The sequence below is a fragment of the Carassius auratus genome, chromosome 45 (assembly GCF_003368295.1).
Source record: "Carassius auratus strain Wakin chromosome 45, ASM336829v1, whole genome shotgun sequence".
Classification (NCBI taxonomy): Eukaryota; Metazoa; Chordata; class Actinopteri; order Cypriniformes; family Cyprinidae; genus Carassius; species Carassius auratus.
The window spans coordinates 17,555,299-17,570,335 of record NC_039287.1 but is presented as its reverse complement, the minus strand read 5'-3'; the positions used below and the strand labels follow the sequence as shown (position 1 = coordinate 17,570,335).

The 15,037-nt window shown below is 40.9% G+C and overlaps 1 protein-coding gene and 1 long non-coding RNA gene across 2 annotated transcripts in view; both read left to right on the top strand.

The window, feature by feature from the left end:
* Window positions 1-14,628, top strand: part of LOC113063449 (rho GTPase-activating protein 18-like) — a 31,439-nt gene extending 16,811 nt beyond the window's left edge. Inside the window, exons 3-15 of the mRNA XM_026233855.1 lie at window positions 313-548; window positions 3,053-3,110; window positions 4,731-4,879; window positions 5,555-5,720; window positions 5,836-5,927; window positions 10,854-10,931; window positions 11,030-11,189; window positions 11,260-11,342; window positions 11,424-11,630; window positions 11,794-11,940; window positions 12,719-12,837; window positions 12,952-13,007; window positions 13,247-14,628. Of these exons, the coding sequence (XP_026089640.1) occupies window positions 313-548; window positions 3,053-3,110; window positions 4,731-4,879; window positions 5,555-5,720; window positions 5,836-5,927; window positions 10,854-10,931; window positions 11,030-11,189; window positions 11,260-11,342; window positions 11,424-11,630; window positions 11,794-11,940; window positions 12,719-12,837; window positions 12,952-13,007; window positions 13,247-13,338 (1,643 nt within the window). The 3' untranslated portion in view covers window positions 13,339-14,628. The remainder of the gene's footprint in view (window positions 1-312; window positions 549-3,052; window positions 3,111-4,730; window positions 4,880-5,554; window positions 5,721-5,835; window positions 5,928-10,853; window positions 10,932-11,029; window positions 11,190-11,259; window positions 11,343-11,423; window positions 11,631-11,793; window positions 11,941-12,718; window positions 12,838-12,951; window positions 13,008-13,246) is intronic.
* Window positions 6,373-10,224, top strand: LOC113063451 (uncharacterized). Its single transcript, XR_003278687.1, has 2 exons — window positions 6,373-6,903; window positions 10,027-10,224. It is a non-coding gene; the product is annotated as an uncharacterized LOC113063451 (long non-coding RNA).
* Window positions 14,629-15,037: the final 409 nt, after the last annotated feature.

The following is a 15,037-nucleotide window of genomic DNA, read 5'->3' as shown; positions in this document are numbered from 1 at the left end:
TGACATCGATGGAAGTTGTTTGCCCCTAAGGGTACAACATACTGTGACTTTCTTAACTTTTGTGTGTCTCAATTGTGAAGTTACCGGAAAAGGAAGATATTTGTGTTTCCTGTCAGAGCTGGATTAATGCTTTCCTCCTCCCCACGACTGTGATGATAGCACATTATGACACATACTGCAGATATCACTCGTGTGATGAATAAGAGGTTTGAAGTCATTTATGAGGAGAATAAAATAAAGCCAGAGTGGCTGAGTTTGACAGAGCTGTACGTCACAGTCTTATCTGGCATCATATGTTCATGTGTTCTGCAGAGGGCGAGCAGGAGGAGGCGTGGCTGATGGAGGCGGGGCTTGCGACGCTGTTTGACGAATCGGCTTCAGACGGCGAGGACGGCATCGCTCTGCTGTCGACTCTGACCCGAACGCAAGCAGCTGCCGTGGAGAGACGTGTGGAGACGCTCAAACAGACGCTACGCAAACGCAACAAACCCTACAGCGTCCCGGATGTTCGGGAGATCTTTAAACCATCACCTGCTTCACAGAGTAAAGTACGAGTACACATGAGACCCCGCATCAGTGCTGTCGGTCTGTTTATTCTTCTCCCACATGGTCTGATTCGGTCTAAACCACTGGCGTATAGCAAAGCTTCAGCAGCATGTCCTACTAGTGTCTTAAATCAGATGTTTTACTCTCGTGTGACACAGATCAGATCTTCTGCACATGTATAAAGAAAAACGATCTGATTATTATAATTATCTTTTTTTTATCTGTTTTGAGCCTTTTCCAAATGTGGTTTTAAATCAGATACATATCCGATATCTGGACATCCAACCTTTGTCCAAACAGGAATACCCAGTTCCCCTCAGAACTCAGTGCGAGGGCGACAGGTTTGCCCGTAATGATAGTGTTTTAATGACGGCTTGCTGTAGGCTATGCCCTCGCTTTTTATTGATGTGGCAAATTTAGGTAAATTGCACAACTATCTGGGCCTGTATTCATAAAGCATCTTAATGCAAAAAGTAGCTCCTAGTGACAAAATTCTAAGAAAATTCTTAGAAATGTGGGCGTTTACTCTTAATATTATAGAAAAAATCCTAGTAAAGAAAAAAGTAATTCAGAAAGCATCTTAACCCTTAAAAGAGGTCAAACTTGTTAGGAGCACAGATGAGGACTTTTAAGAGGCTTAAGAGTTTCTTTATCAGAGGAGAAAATGGCAGAAAGATGAAGAGGCAGAAGAAATGTGTTGCAGACAATGGATGACAGTGAGTTAATAAGACACTGTAGATTATATAATAATTTATAATTTAATATATAAATTAAAGTAATCACTACAATACGATATTTGGCAACTGGGAAAATGCAACAATGCAATAGTGATGATTTGGGTCTGTCACAACCTTCTGTAAGCAGAGTGATCACACAATTACAGCACTTTCAGAACATCTTACTGTGTCACAGTTCATTTAGTTTCACTGGACATTCCCACCTTGCAGGCTCAAAAAACTGCATTTATGAATATAGCAGGCTTATAGATGCGCACAAGCAGGGGGAATGAAACGTTAATAGTTTGTGCTATACGCTCCCATGTCTGCATCTTGTCCCTTGCTGTGACACCGAGCCCGAATTATCCTTTAAGAATGGCCTTGTGTTCATCCACTAACTGGGCTAACAGTAAACACTGTTCCTCTGTCCAGTTTGGCTTTCTCGGCCTTCTTTGGTTTTGATTCCATGTTTGATACATTAAAAACAACATTCAAACCGCCACTTAAATAGGACAGCAATCACTGTAATTAGAAAGAATGGAACAATTTTTATCATTCTAAGCCAATCAAATACCTTATAGGAAATTACAAGCATGGTAAATAAAAAAAGGATTTATATACACACATATAATGTGTGTGTGTGTGTGTGAGAGAGAGAGAACGGTCAAATAGGAAAAATTAACTCATTTGAATTCAAAGTGAGAATAAGAATACATCCTATACTTAAAATCACTCTTTTTTTCCTTCTTGGACAACCAACCAATCACAGTCTTCAAAAGATTGTGTCATACATAGCAACGGGTCAACCCCGCCTCCTCACTAAGATGAAAGTTTTTGAGTTGCTCTCAGATCGTTCCCGAATCGCTCTTAAGCAAAGACTCCTACGTACAAGTTTTTAAGATAAATTTTGAGTTTTCTGAGAGGATTCTTAGAGTCTTTATTAATACGGGCCCAGGAAATTTATAAATACAACAGCTTCGCTACTAAAAGCAACACTACATTTCTCAACAATGAGATGATTAATTAGCTGTTTCTGTAATTAAAACCATACGCTTCACTATTTGGCCTTGCTTTCTCTCTCTTTCTCTCTCTCTCTCTCTCTCTCTTTCTCTCTCTCTCTCTCTCTCTCTTTCTCTCTCTCTCTCTCTCTCTCTGTCTCTCTCTCTCTCTCTCTCTCTCTCTGTCTCTCTCTCTCTGTCTCTTTCTCTCTCTCTCTCTCGTTTAGTCATAGAACGGCAATACAAAACCAGAGGGTCAACCGTGTCGCTAAAAGCAATCACAGTGCAATCATTCAGTTTTGATTGAGGATTCATATAAACACAGATATCGGATATAAATCGTGAATTTAAACAGTTGGGACAAAACACTCGAAATGTTCTGGTATAAAAAAAAACTGACATTTTTACAGGTCAAAAATTACACAGCTGTTCCCTGTTAATAAAGATTTCAGCACAGTGTAATGAGTAACTCAGAAAATGTAGAAGTGAAGGATTATTTCCAGACTGAAGGATGTGTGATAAATCACAGACGGCATTTATTGTGTCATTTTGAGCGGTTTATTAAGGACAGCTGTACGTTGTGATTTATGTTTCTGCTAGATGCAGACCAAAATAATCAATAGGGTGAAGACTGAAAGTCTGTGAAGGTCAATGAGAAGATGCTCATCCGAATGGAGAACAGAGCTACATGAACATGATCTGATGCAGACCATCCAGAGAGCATCAAGAACATCTGACAAACGCTCACATGATCCGTGTCACTCGTTCACTGTTCCTCTCTTTCTCTGACAGGACCAGGCTGAATCCACAGGAAGAAGTGGGAGCAGTGAACAGGAAGTGGAAGGACTGGGTAAGTGTCATGAGTTAGTGTAATGCCTCTTCTGTTTTGTGGATTCGTGAATATGTTCACATGAAGTGTTTAACTGCTGAAAAATGAGCCAACTGAAATGACAAAACAACACATTCAAAGAAAGGCTGGGATGTCCTGAATTGGAATATTTTATATTATTATTATACGTCGTCTGTACATAGATATAAGCAGAACATGTTATTGTGTGTGTGTGTGTCTGTGTGTGTGTGTCTGTGTGTGAGTGTGTGTGTCTGTGTCTGTGTTTCCTGTGAGGGTTAGGGTTAGGTGTAGGGTTGGTGAAGGGACATAGAATATACAGTTTCTACAGAATAAAAACCATTACACCTATGGGATGAACACACTTTACACAAAAACAAACGTCTGTGTAACACACACATATATATAAATAATAACTGACAATAGACCAATAGAAGTAAATATGATATGATAGAGGTGTGGTAAAGTAATTTCTAGTCATCATATGAGCTTGTGACACTGCTGGGTTATCTAGTATGTTTTACAGTGCTCATACTTTACCCTGGGCTAGTAATCAATCCTGGGTTGGTACATTTTGACATTTCACACTTTACATTCTTAAACATTGGGTTAATGTTCTTATTTACCTACTTGCAAAGTTAAAGCTGCAGTAGGGAACTTTTGATGCTCTAGCGGTTAATAAACAGAACTGCTTGCGCCTTGTGGAAGAACATTGTAGCCGGAACTACTTCTCTCTGTTTATGTCTATGAAGAATCACAAAGGTACTGGGTTACTCCGCCGCGGTATCCCCGAAGCAATCTAAAATAGTCTGAATATAAACACTTATTATAGGTGCACCCTAGTGATTCAGGACAAGCTAAAAACACGGTTTGGAAATGGATTCATGGTGTACTCGCTTATTATATACATTTTTCTACATTTTGAACACAAACAAAGTTACGGAGCGCAGCTCTGATTGGTTGATTTTTACCGGGAGCGATGGAGTTTCTGCAAATGGCAATAGGACACTGGGAGGAGCCAGAGGAGCTTGATTTTTTTTCACAGATTATCTGTCTCATATTCTGCTGTCAGGACATTATGACAAGTTTAACAAATATGTAAAAAATATATTTTTACAAAAGTTACCTACTGCAGCTTTAATAACATCAGTTTTGACAAGTGCAGCATCCACTGATCTGACGGTTCAGATCTATGGAAAAGTAGTCTGCTGGAAACATACTACATACAAATCTGATTTTAATCGTATTTCTATTTATCTCTTGGCTGTAGGTGTTTCCTGTTGCTGTTTGAGTCTCAGTTACTGAAACTAAACTTAAGAATAGTGCATGAGGCATTCAGCTAAAGATTGGTTTTCTGTTGCTACACATTCTAGCATTGCTATGTTAGGTGTGTTTTGCTCATCGTGCAGGGTTTAGTGCAGAGCTGAGCCTCTTTCACAGGTGTGAGACGTGATCTGAAGATGAGATGACCGTGGTGAAGTTAGCACTGCCTGGCATCGCTGGACTTTGACTAGCCTGATTGATAAACCTACACTACGCACCTGTGTGTTTGTGTCCATCAATGTGTTCCCTATTTTAAAGTGGTGTGTAATGTTATTGTGTATGTGTCCACCATCTGGTTAGGTAATGGGGCGGGGGCTTATGCTCCAGGGGGCGGAGCTGACGCTGAGACAGACATTAACCTGGAGGTGTCCTTCTCTGAGCAAGCACTTACCTACAAAGAAGGGTTGAAGGTTACCCAGCCGCAGAATGAAGCTGACGACAGGTTACCCGTGAGTCAGACATTCACTCGTCTGGTGTGTGTGTGTGTGTGTGTGTGTGTGTGTGTGTGTGTGCGCATCACAGTAAGAGTCCAAGAGATGACTCGCTCTGATTGGCTGCTTGAGGATAAAGTATGTCAATGTGTATATGGTTATGAGTCTCACAGAGACCTTTGCTCTGAGTATGTGCAGAAATGTATGTGTCAGACTGAACTGACACTGATGAATGAGTAGACCTGACCTCTGCTGGACAGTCTGTGCCACTGCATGCTGCATCCATGCCCTTTTCAGCTTCTTACTGGAGCTCTCCAAAGCAAAACATCTGTCACACTGGACCAATTCTCACTATTTACTATATCTCTTGCCTTAATAAACTCCTAATATGTGCTTCATAAGTACTAATAAACAGCCAATATGCTAGTAATATGCATGCTAGCTGATAGTGAGAATTGGTCCCTAAATTAAAGTGTGATTATATTTAGTTCAGTGTTCTGAACACTAGTACTGAGTCGAGTCTGTGCGGTGTTTGTGCTCCAGACATGAATGATTCTTCACAGCAGGTGTCTCCTTGGTCAGATGCACCATTTTTGGGGGATGCTTTATCAGCTAAAAAATTCACAGAATACCAACATATAGCATTTTATAAATGTGTGCATGTGATTACTTCTCATTCTGTTTCTCTCTCAGGATTTCAGAGTGTCTCAGGATAAGACCGGACAGACAAGAGTAGGCGATCTCTCCGCTGAGGACATGAAGAAGGTTCGCAGGCTAGTTCTGATCGAGATGAGCGCTCTGTTCGACACCTGTGGCATCGAGGTGAAGGCTCATAAAGCTCTCAAGGTCAAACTGAGAGGTCAGTGCCTCTGAGATGTGTTCAGAATCAAGTGACTGGTGTGGATGTGATTGTGTGTGAGCGTGCTGTATCTGAGGTGAAGCTGGTTGTGACGGTGTTGTTTGGTCTTCTGTAGAGTCGGGATTGTTTGGTGTTTCTCTCTCGACGCTGCTGGAACAAGACCAGCGGATGATCCCGGGGACCAGAGTGCCTCTCATCCTGCAGCAGGTAAGAGAGAGAGGACCGGGGTGTTCAGATCTCACAAACCACCACACATCTCCCCGACATCCGTTCAGTCCCAGCTCCTTTACAATATTTCTACTTAACTATTTTGAGCTTCATGCAAGAAATCTGTCCTGGCACCCAACCACAAAATTACACTTTAACAGATACACTACCGGTCAAAAGTTTGGGTTCAGTACATTTTCATTCGTTCTTTTATTCAGCGAGGGGGTGTTAAATTGATAAGAAGTGATGGATTATAATTTGAATAAATGCTGTTCTTTTGAACTTTTTACTCATCAAAGAATCCTGAGATAAAGAATAGCAGTTTCCAAAAAAATATTTGTCAGCACAACATTGATAACTCTAATATTAAATCATTATATTTTCATGATTTCTGAAGATCATGTGACACTGAAGACTGGAGGAATGATGCTGAAAATACAGCGGAGCATCACAGAAATACATTATATTTTAAAGGATATTAGAGTAGAAACCATTATTTTATATTGTAATAACATTTTGAAAGATTACTGTTTTCTTTTCTGTGTTTTTGATCACAGGGTCCCCGCGGGTCCTTAAAAAGCCTTGAAAAGTCTTAAATACAATTTTCGATTTTTAAGGTCTGAAAATGTCTTGAATCCTGGAATTTTCCATATGAATGTCTTAAATTTCATGTGGGATCTTAAATTTCATGTCCGACTCGTCATTTTTATTTATTTTTTTCAACCGCAATTTGACCAGCGTAACATTTGGGGGCAGCACTTCGTGGGTGCAACCTGCATCATTCCATAGGTGACATACGAGTAAGTGATTGATGAACGCGTTGCGATGATGGTTCGCCACCACGGCAGTTTGCGAAATCGCAAGCATGGGCAAAGACGATAAAGCTGTGGACAAGACCACGATTGTCAGGTCTCGCTATCTTGGTTCTCAGTTTTTGAGCCCCTCAACGGCAGAAGACTTGCTGTAGCACTTTAAGGTAAGACTCTAAAAGTATCATTTAAAATTATTTGAATATGTTAAAATGCTTCATGTGTTTTTGTTATTTCCTAATGAATATTTGGGACAATATATCGATGCGTCACAATTCTTGGATTGATTTAAATTTTTCCGAATGCATTGTGAATTGATTCTGAGCTTAGTTTTTGCACATTGCGCTCTAGGCTAGTTTTTAACCGAGCACTCAAATGCTCACGACGAAGAGCGCTCGTGCGTTCTGCTGAGTCTGATTATGTAATTAGGGCCCGAGCACCGATGGTGTGAGGACCCTCTTGGAATTGCTCCGTTTATTATTATTATTATTATTATTATTATTATTATTATTATTATTATTCTTCTTCTCCAAAATGAATCGCATTTTTGAGGGCCTAAACATGCTCGAAAAGTCATGAAACTTTGCACACACCTCAGAACTGGCGAAAATTTACGTCTGATATGGGTTTCAGAAGTGGGTGTGGCAAAATGGCTCAACAGCGCCACCTATACACGTTCAACGGTGTGCGCCTCGAGCTACGTTTCATGTACATGTATGAAAATCGGTATACACATGTAACTCTCCAATACCTACAAAAAAGTCTCTTGGAGCAAAATCCGAAACCCAACAGGAAGTCGGTTATTACTAATATTATGAGCAAATTTTGTGTCATTTTTGTCATTTCCATGCGTTGTATTTTAACGAACTCCTCCTAGAGATTCATTCAGATCAACACCAAATTTGGTATGCCTAATCTGAAGGCCTTTGCGATGTTAAATTGCGAAGCTTTTGAGTTTTCGTTAATGGGCGTGTCCTTGGCGGCCTGGCGAATTTCGATGATTCGCCATGAAACAGGAAGTTGCTATAACTCAGACATACAATGACCAATCTGCCCCAAACTTCACATGTTTGATGAGACTCCTGACCTGAACAGATTGACATGCCCATATTCAGTTATAGTCATAGCGCCACCTATTGGCAACAGGAAGTGAAATATTTTACACTGCGATGAACTACTCCTAGAAATGTTATGACATGAATGTATTTTTTGTGGTCAGTCTAATCTAAAGCCCTGTGCGATGTTAAGTTGTGAAGATCTTGAGTTTTCGTTAAAAGGCGTGTCCATGGCGCCGTCACGAAGTTCGATGTCTCGCCATGCGAATAAAAGATGTTATAACTCAGGCATAAAATGTCCGATCTTCCCCAAACTTCACATGTGGGATAAGAGTCCTGGCCTGAACACATCTGAAGGCCAAAATTCCATCAGGTGTGGCAAAATGGCTCGATAGCGCCACCTATACACTTTCAACAGAGTGCGCCTCGAGCTATGTTTCACGTACATGTACAAAAATCGGTATACACATGTAACACACCAATACCTACAAAAAAGTCTCTTGGTACGAAATCCGAATCCCAACAGGAAGTCGGTTATTTAGAATTTTCTCTGCAAAATTGACGTTGTTTTTGTCATTTTCAGGGGTTGTACTTTAACGAACTCCTCCTAGAGATTTATTCAGATCAACACCAAACCTGGTCAGTGTAATCTTAAGCTCTTTGCGATGTTAAATTGCGAAGATCTTTAGATTTCGTTAAAGGGCGTGTCCATGGTGGCCTGACAAATTTCGATGTTTCGCCATGAAAAAGGAAGTTGCTGTAACTCAGACATACAATGTCCAATCTGCCCCAAACTTCACATGTTAGATAAAACTTCTGCCCTTAACAGATCTACATGCCCACATTCAGTTATAGTCATAGCGCCACCTATTGGCAACAGGAAGTGACATGTTTTACGCTGCGACAAACTACTCCTATAATTTTTTTGAGATTAACATATATTTTGTGGTCAGTCTAATCTAAAGGCCTGTGCAATGTTAACTTTTGGAGATCTTGAGTTTTTGTTAAAGGGCGTTTCCATGGCGCCATGACAAAATTTGATGTCTTGCCACAGCAAGAGAAGTTGTTGTAACTCAAGCATAAAATGTTCAATCTTCCCCAAACTTCACATGTTCGATAAGAGTCCTGGCCTGAACACATCTGAAGGCCAATATTCCATTATAATGATAGCGCCACCTGCTGGCAACGGTAAGATTGGCACATATATGGGATATACTTTGATATATTCCACTTATATTTAGGACATTAAATGCATATTTCTCAACGTTCACCTTTTTACTAAAGCAACACGATGGCGGTGAGCCCGGGTGCGAGGGCCCGTTCATCGCTGCTTGCAGCTTTAATTGATATATTGCTTTTATGACGCGAGATTAATGTAAATGCCCCACTACAAACACCCTTGTACTTCTCTTCAACCTTTTCGAACTTTATTAATTATTATTTTATAGTAGGTTCAAGTGGTGTGTGTAAGGCATATACATCATGCAGTGACATCTGCTGTTAAAAACTAAACTAAAAATTGATTCGAGAGAGAATCGCGATGCATTCAGAAAAATTGGAATCGATCCAGAATAATTTCTCGATTCAAAATGCATCGATATATTGTCCCAGCCAATCAGTTAAAAAAATTTGTGAGCATTCACTATTATGGCTTAACTTGTTTCTCAAACATTTTTTTCTTTCAAATCAAGGACCACTTAGCCAATAAAAAAAAAAAAAAACTTGACATATTTGGCTTAATGATCATCCCTAATGCATGTAAAAATGTAGGCCATTTTAGTCTTCTGAAACCATGGCTAACGTCACCTGCTAATAATGTGCATGATTAGAAAACAAGTCATGAGAAGTGAATTGGAAATGTTCAACGGTGTCACAGTCCATGTCAGTCATTTTGGTTGATGACTTTTGCTCACAGACCCTCCTTGGTAATCTGGCATACGTCCAGTGGTCCCCAGACCACAGTTTGAGAATCACTACTTTAGACAAACCATCTAATCTAGTGTTCTTGTAGCTCAACTGGTAGAGCACTGATCTAGCAAGCAAGCAAGCGCAAGTTTGGGGGTTCGATTCCCCGGGAACACATGATATGTAAAAATTTATAGCCTGAATGCACTGTAAATCGCTTTGGATAAAAGCGTCTGCTAAATGCATAAATTTAATCTGAGTGAACATGAATGAAAATGTTATCATTCTTGAGGTGGACTTTGTTTTGATTTTATTTTTTTATAATTTCAGGAGGGCACCAAGGAACTTAATTTAAGGAACATGCTTTCTGTGTCAATGGATCCACAGTAAATTGGAAAGTCATGGATCTCCTACAACTGGAACATGCAATAAATTTCTGATCCTGATCTTTCCTACAATTGTCTGTCATTCATTAGGTCTATGCATAGATTATTGAATGTGCTTGCATTTATCTGTGTCTGAAATGACCCCCAAACCCAGCTCAAGGCTATTAGGCAGCAACATTTAACCATAATTTAGATCAAGTATGATGAAATGGGCTTTTGTAATGTCCTGGAGCTGTCTTCCATGTCTTTTTCAAACTGCTATGAGGGGCCAGAATTTAGAAATTACCTGAAGTACCTTAAAGGCTGATAGTTTATACATAGTCAACCATGTCAGGGTTGTAAGGTCAATCAGCACTTGGTATAAAAGTTTTCGCGCCCCTTTGACCTGTCTTGAGCGTGGTTGTGATGAGTTGTGCCACACTAATGCTTCGCCACATCAATCTGTGTTGTCGGACTGAACATTTCCCTTTTTTTTTTGTTTAGATAAAGTCTTAAATTTTCCTTTTAGAGGACTTAAAAAGGTCTTAAAAGTCATTAAATTTGCTGTTAAAAAATGTGAAGATACCCTGGATCAAATAAATGCAGTCTTGATGAGCAGAAAAGACTTCTTAAAGAAACATTACTTCTTACTGACCCCAAACTCTTGACTGCTAGTGCACCTACACAGAAAACAGCTGTTTTAAATCATAATAATATTTCACAATATTACTGTATTTATTTATCAAATGTGATGAGTGAATTTAAGCCAGCGCTGAAAGTCTTGTTTTGCAGCTGATGCGTCACATCGAGCAGCAGGGTTTGGACACGGAGGGTGTGCTGCGGATCCCTGGAGCCGCTACTAGAGTGAAGGTCAGACACACACCAGCACACACACACACACCTCTGTGTGAGCGGGACGCCACCGGACCGGACGCTCTCTAATGTTTGTGGTGGTGTGTGTGTCCCAGGCCGTGTGTCACGAGCTGGAGCACAAGTTTTACGAGGGTGTGTTCCCGTGGCAGAGTCTGAAACAGCACGACGCGGCCAGCCTCCTGAAGCTGTTCATCAGAGAGCTGCCCTATCCTCTGCTGACCGTCGAGTACTTCAGCGCCTTCCTCTCCGTGCTGAGTGAGTCCCACAACATGACTCTCTTCAGTGTGTGTGTGTGTGTGTGTCTGACTGTGTTGCTTCTGATCAGAGCTGCCCACGAAGAAGCAGCAGCTGCAGGCTCTCAATCTGCTGGTGCTCCTGCTGCCCGAAGCCAACCGAGACACGCTCAAGGTACCACACACACACACGCACACACACACGCGCGCTCAGAGACGTGTCCACCGTCTCATCTCAGCTGTGTCTGTGTCTCAGGCTCTGATGGAGTTCTTCCAGAGAGTGACTGACCATAAGGACAGGAATAAGATGACGCTGAACAATGTTGCAGTGGTGATGGCGCCCAACATCTTCATGTGTAAGGGCTTCCGCAGTAAGATCAGTGAACAGCAGGAGTTTGCTATGGCCACGGGCACGGCTAACATCGTCAGGCTGCTCGTCCGCTACCAGAAGCTCCTCTGGACGGTACACTCCTCACCTCACAATCTTCTGTGATATTATACATGTATTGTGTCTGTGAAGTCACTACTCTACTGCTGTAGAAATATAATAGAGTTATAACCTGACTGTCGTGGCACTTCGTATGTGAAGCTGGAGGTGCTCAGATGAGTCTTGTCTTGTGTCTCAGATTCCCAAGTTCATCCTGAATCAGGTGCGCAAACACAACATGGAGAACCAGCGGAAGATGAACCGAGACAGAGCGGTTAAAAAACTGCTGAAGAAGATGGCATACGACCGCGAGAGAGCCTCCGACAAACAGGAGAAGAACAGTGAGGTGAGCTGAAGGACATGTGTCCTCTCTGACCCCCGGTGGACATGTGACTGTCCTTCATCTGCTGTGTGTGACACGACTGAACCACAGGCTCAAATTTAGGAAATAAGGCTCTCCAAGGGGTGATCCTGCAGATACACACACTTGATTTGTACGTTAACCCTGTAAAGCCTGATATGCAAGTTTAAATGATGATCAAAACATGGCTGTTAAACCTGTTTCACACAATCTTTCAAGTCAAAGCTCTTGTGCTGTAACTGTACAAGCGTCCAGCTTCAGCTCGACTCAGATCTCTCCTGATTGTGATCAAGTAAAGGTCAGAATAAGGTCAGTAATATCTCCAGATGAACTCTTCCTGGACTGAAGCAGCTCAGCTTTACTTGATTCTCCATCAATCATGTTTTAGAGTCTCAAATCTGATCCTCAGGATCTTTTGAGAAGAGCGTTTGTTTCTTCTGCTCTCAGTCCTCACTGGATTGCATTGCTTTATATGTTTGGATCATCTAAACATAATCTTACTTTAGATTATTGGAGATAATGACAGATATTAAGATCATTTAATGCAAGTCTCTGCTACACGGTTCATCATAATATCACAATCTGGGTCTCTGAACAAAACTGAGCTATTTTTATCTCCATAAAATGCAAACCTTATGTCATTAGTTTCAACAAACTGTTCCTTTACAAATGTAGATTGTTGTTTGCGTGTGTGTCCCAGGACAGAGGACGGTTTGACTGCAGTGTGGAGGTGTGTGTGTGTTTATGGTGTGTGTGTGTTCAGGCTGAAGGAGGCTTCATAAGGGTCCAGGCTCCTCAGTTCTGGAAGGGGTCCATGTCTGTCCAGCTGACGGAGGATTTAAAGGCCTCTGATGTCCTGGTGCACTTCCTCAGTCAGGAGAGGTGAGCAGACACACACCTGCACGAGTGATCAAACTCTCGGGCTCTGATGGATCCAGAAGTGTAGTCCAAGTACTCTCTCTTCAGGAGGTGATTGTGAACTGTGTTGTGTCTCAGGTCTCTGTCTGTGAAAAGAGAAGATCTGTGTCTCTATGAGATGGGAGGAAACATCAGTGAGTGTCTAACAAGCATCGCATTAGTTACAGCCACACAATACAATATGCATTTCATAAAATATCATTAACCACACAAACCACGTATAGTTAGATAGTAAAATAAATAGATCTTCAACTTTTGTATTGACACTTGTTGATGTCTAAAGCTCAAACTGTATTTTTCCTAGGCTTTATTCAGCATGTGTGTGATCTATGCAGAAGAGTTTTGACTCTGTGTGCTGTGTGTGTTTGTCTAGAGGAGAGATGTCTGGATGAAGAGACGTACATCAGCGCTCTCCTGGAGCTCAACCCCAGTGCAGAGTGGGTCATTAAATCTGTCCAGCACTGACCGGACCTCCCACAGCATCCCATCATGCCCTGCGCCTTACAGTCACCACGGAGGGAAAGCAGCAGGATCTCAGTATATCTGAGTTTCTCTGACACACGTTCAGCCGTCCTCTCCCACCGTTCAAACACTGTGCCCTACACTGATACGGCTGTCAGCAGCAGCTGTGTGAACAGCGTTTACAGTAAAAGCCAAAGAAGCTCATCGTGTCTGTGGTGATGGGGTCTGGTTTGGCTCTTTGGCAGATTTGATTTTGTTTGATACTAAAAATTTAGAGACTAATTTACTCAAAAACCCAATAAAGTGTATTTTTCTGGCTGTTTGTTGGCTGTTTTTAAAACATTTGCATTTGTAACATTTTCATCATAATTCAACACATTTCCACTCCCAATTCTTCTTATTGTGACACCCAAGAAATCTCCTCAGGCAACAGCAGGTTTTCTTTTGGGCTGTTCTGTAATTCTCATTCTCATCACTGTTAAAAGAGTGAAATAGTTCACGCTTTCAATAATATTGAGTGTTTTTCTCATTGAGGTAAGCAGTCTTCTGTATTAAGACCGTAAGGACCTGGGGATATGCTTAATTATTGTGACAATTGTTACAATGCAAATAATGTTTTTTTTTTTTTTTAATAATTTGTGTCTGTGTAATGTATAAAACAACAACAACAAATTTCCTTGATAATTAACTTGACGCAGATATGTTTTTTATAGGTTTTATGAGATGCACCCATCAACAAATCTCATTCATATTTAAATTATTAATATTGCATGAAAATATTGTCTCAGACAAGTCAAGTACTGCGGTACACATACATTTCTTCCTTAAACATCTGATTACATGTGATTGCTCTCTTAGTACAGTAGCAATCTCTGCTTTGAATCAGTCACATGATGCATTAGCCCTCACTGCCAGTGAACGTTTGCACTCTTTTACATGTTCATTCACTCCCAGGGATCTTGGATCTACTCTTTTTCATGTTGGAGAAAATAATGGAAGTCAGATGATACTGTATATCTCTAAAGGATTCGAGACTGGAATCAAGTTTCTCAGTTAGAGCTCAGACCTCATGAAGGGAAACACTTGGCACTTAAACGGACCCTGTCTGTCTTTTTATTTACAATTTCAATGAGTAGTTTCGAACTGTGATTTGTATTTTTTATCGCTACATCTATTGCTGATGTCATGCTTTTATCGTGCTGGAAAACTGTGAATATGGTGGAAAATGACTGTTTTAATGCTTCTAAAATAACCACTAAATGTTTTCATAAATAAATTTGTAATTAATCTCCATCCACTGGGTTTTATTCACTGGCCTGATTGTCAGTTTGTAGAAGGAGAATCGATGCATGTTTCTGTCTTCACTCGTTTACCAGGACTGGTGTAGAATTAAACACGGATGAAATGAGGCTGTGAGGAATAGACTTACACTCTTTACAACAGCGTGCACTGAAGACAAGATCATGTCATTTTCACAACTGTTTTATGGAGTTTGTCTACAGAAAGTCATTTCCAGAAAGATGTTTTATCAGCAGAACTATTGGTATGTTGTTAAACAACAGTGCAATCCGTCAAACCCACTGTACTTCATTTCTGTCAAAAATGAAATCTGGCACTACCCTGAACAGTGATGTAGCCTGCCGTTGGAAGGTTTGAGGATCTTATGAACCTGAAGAACAAGCCTTCACAAGAAGAGGCAGGT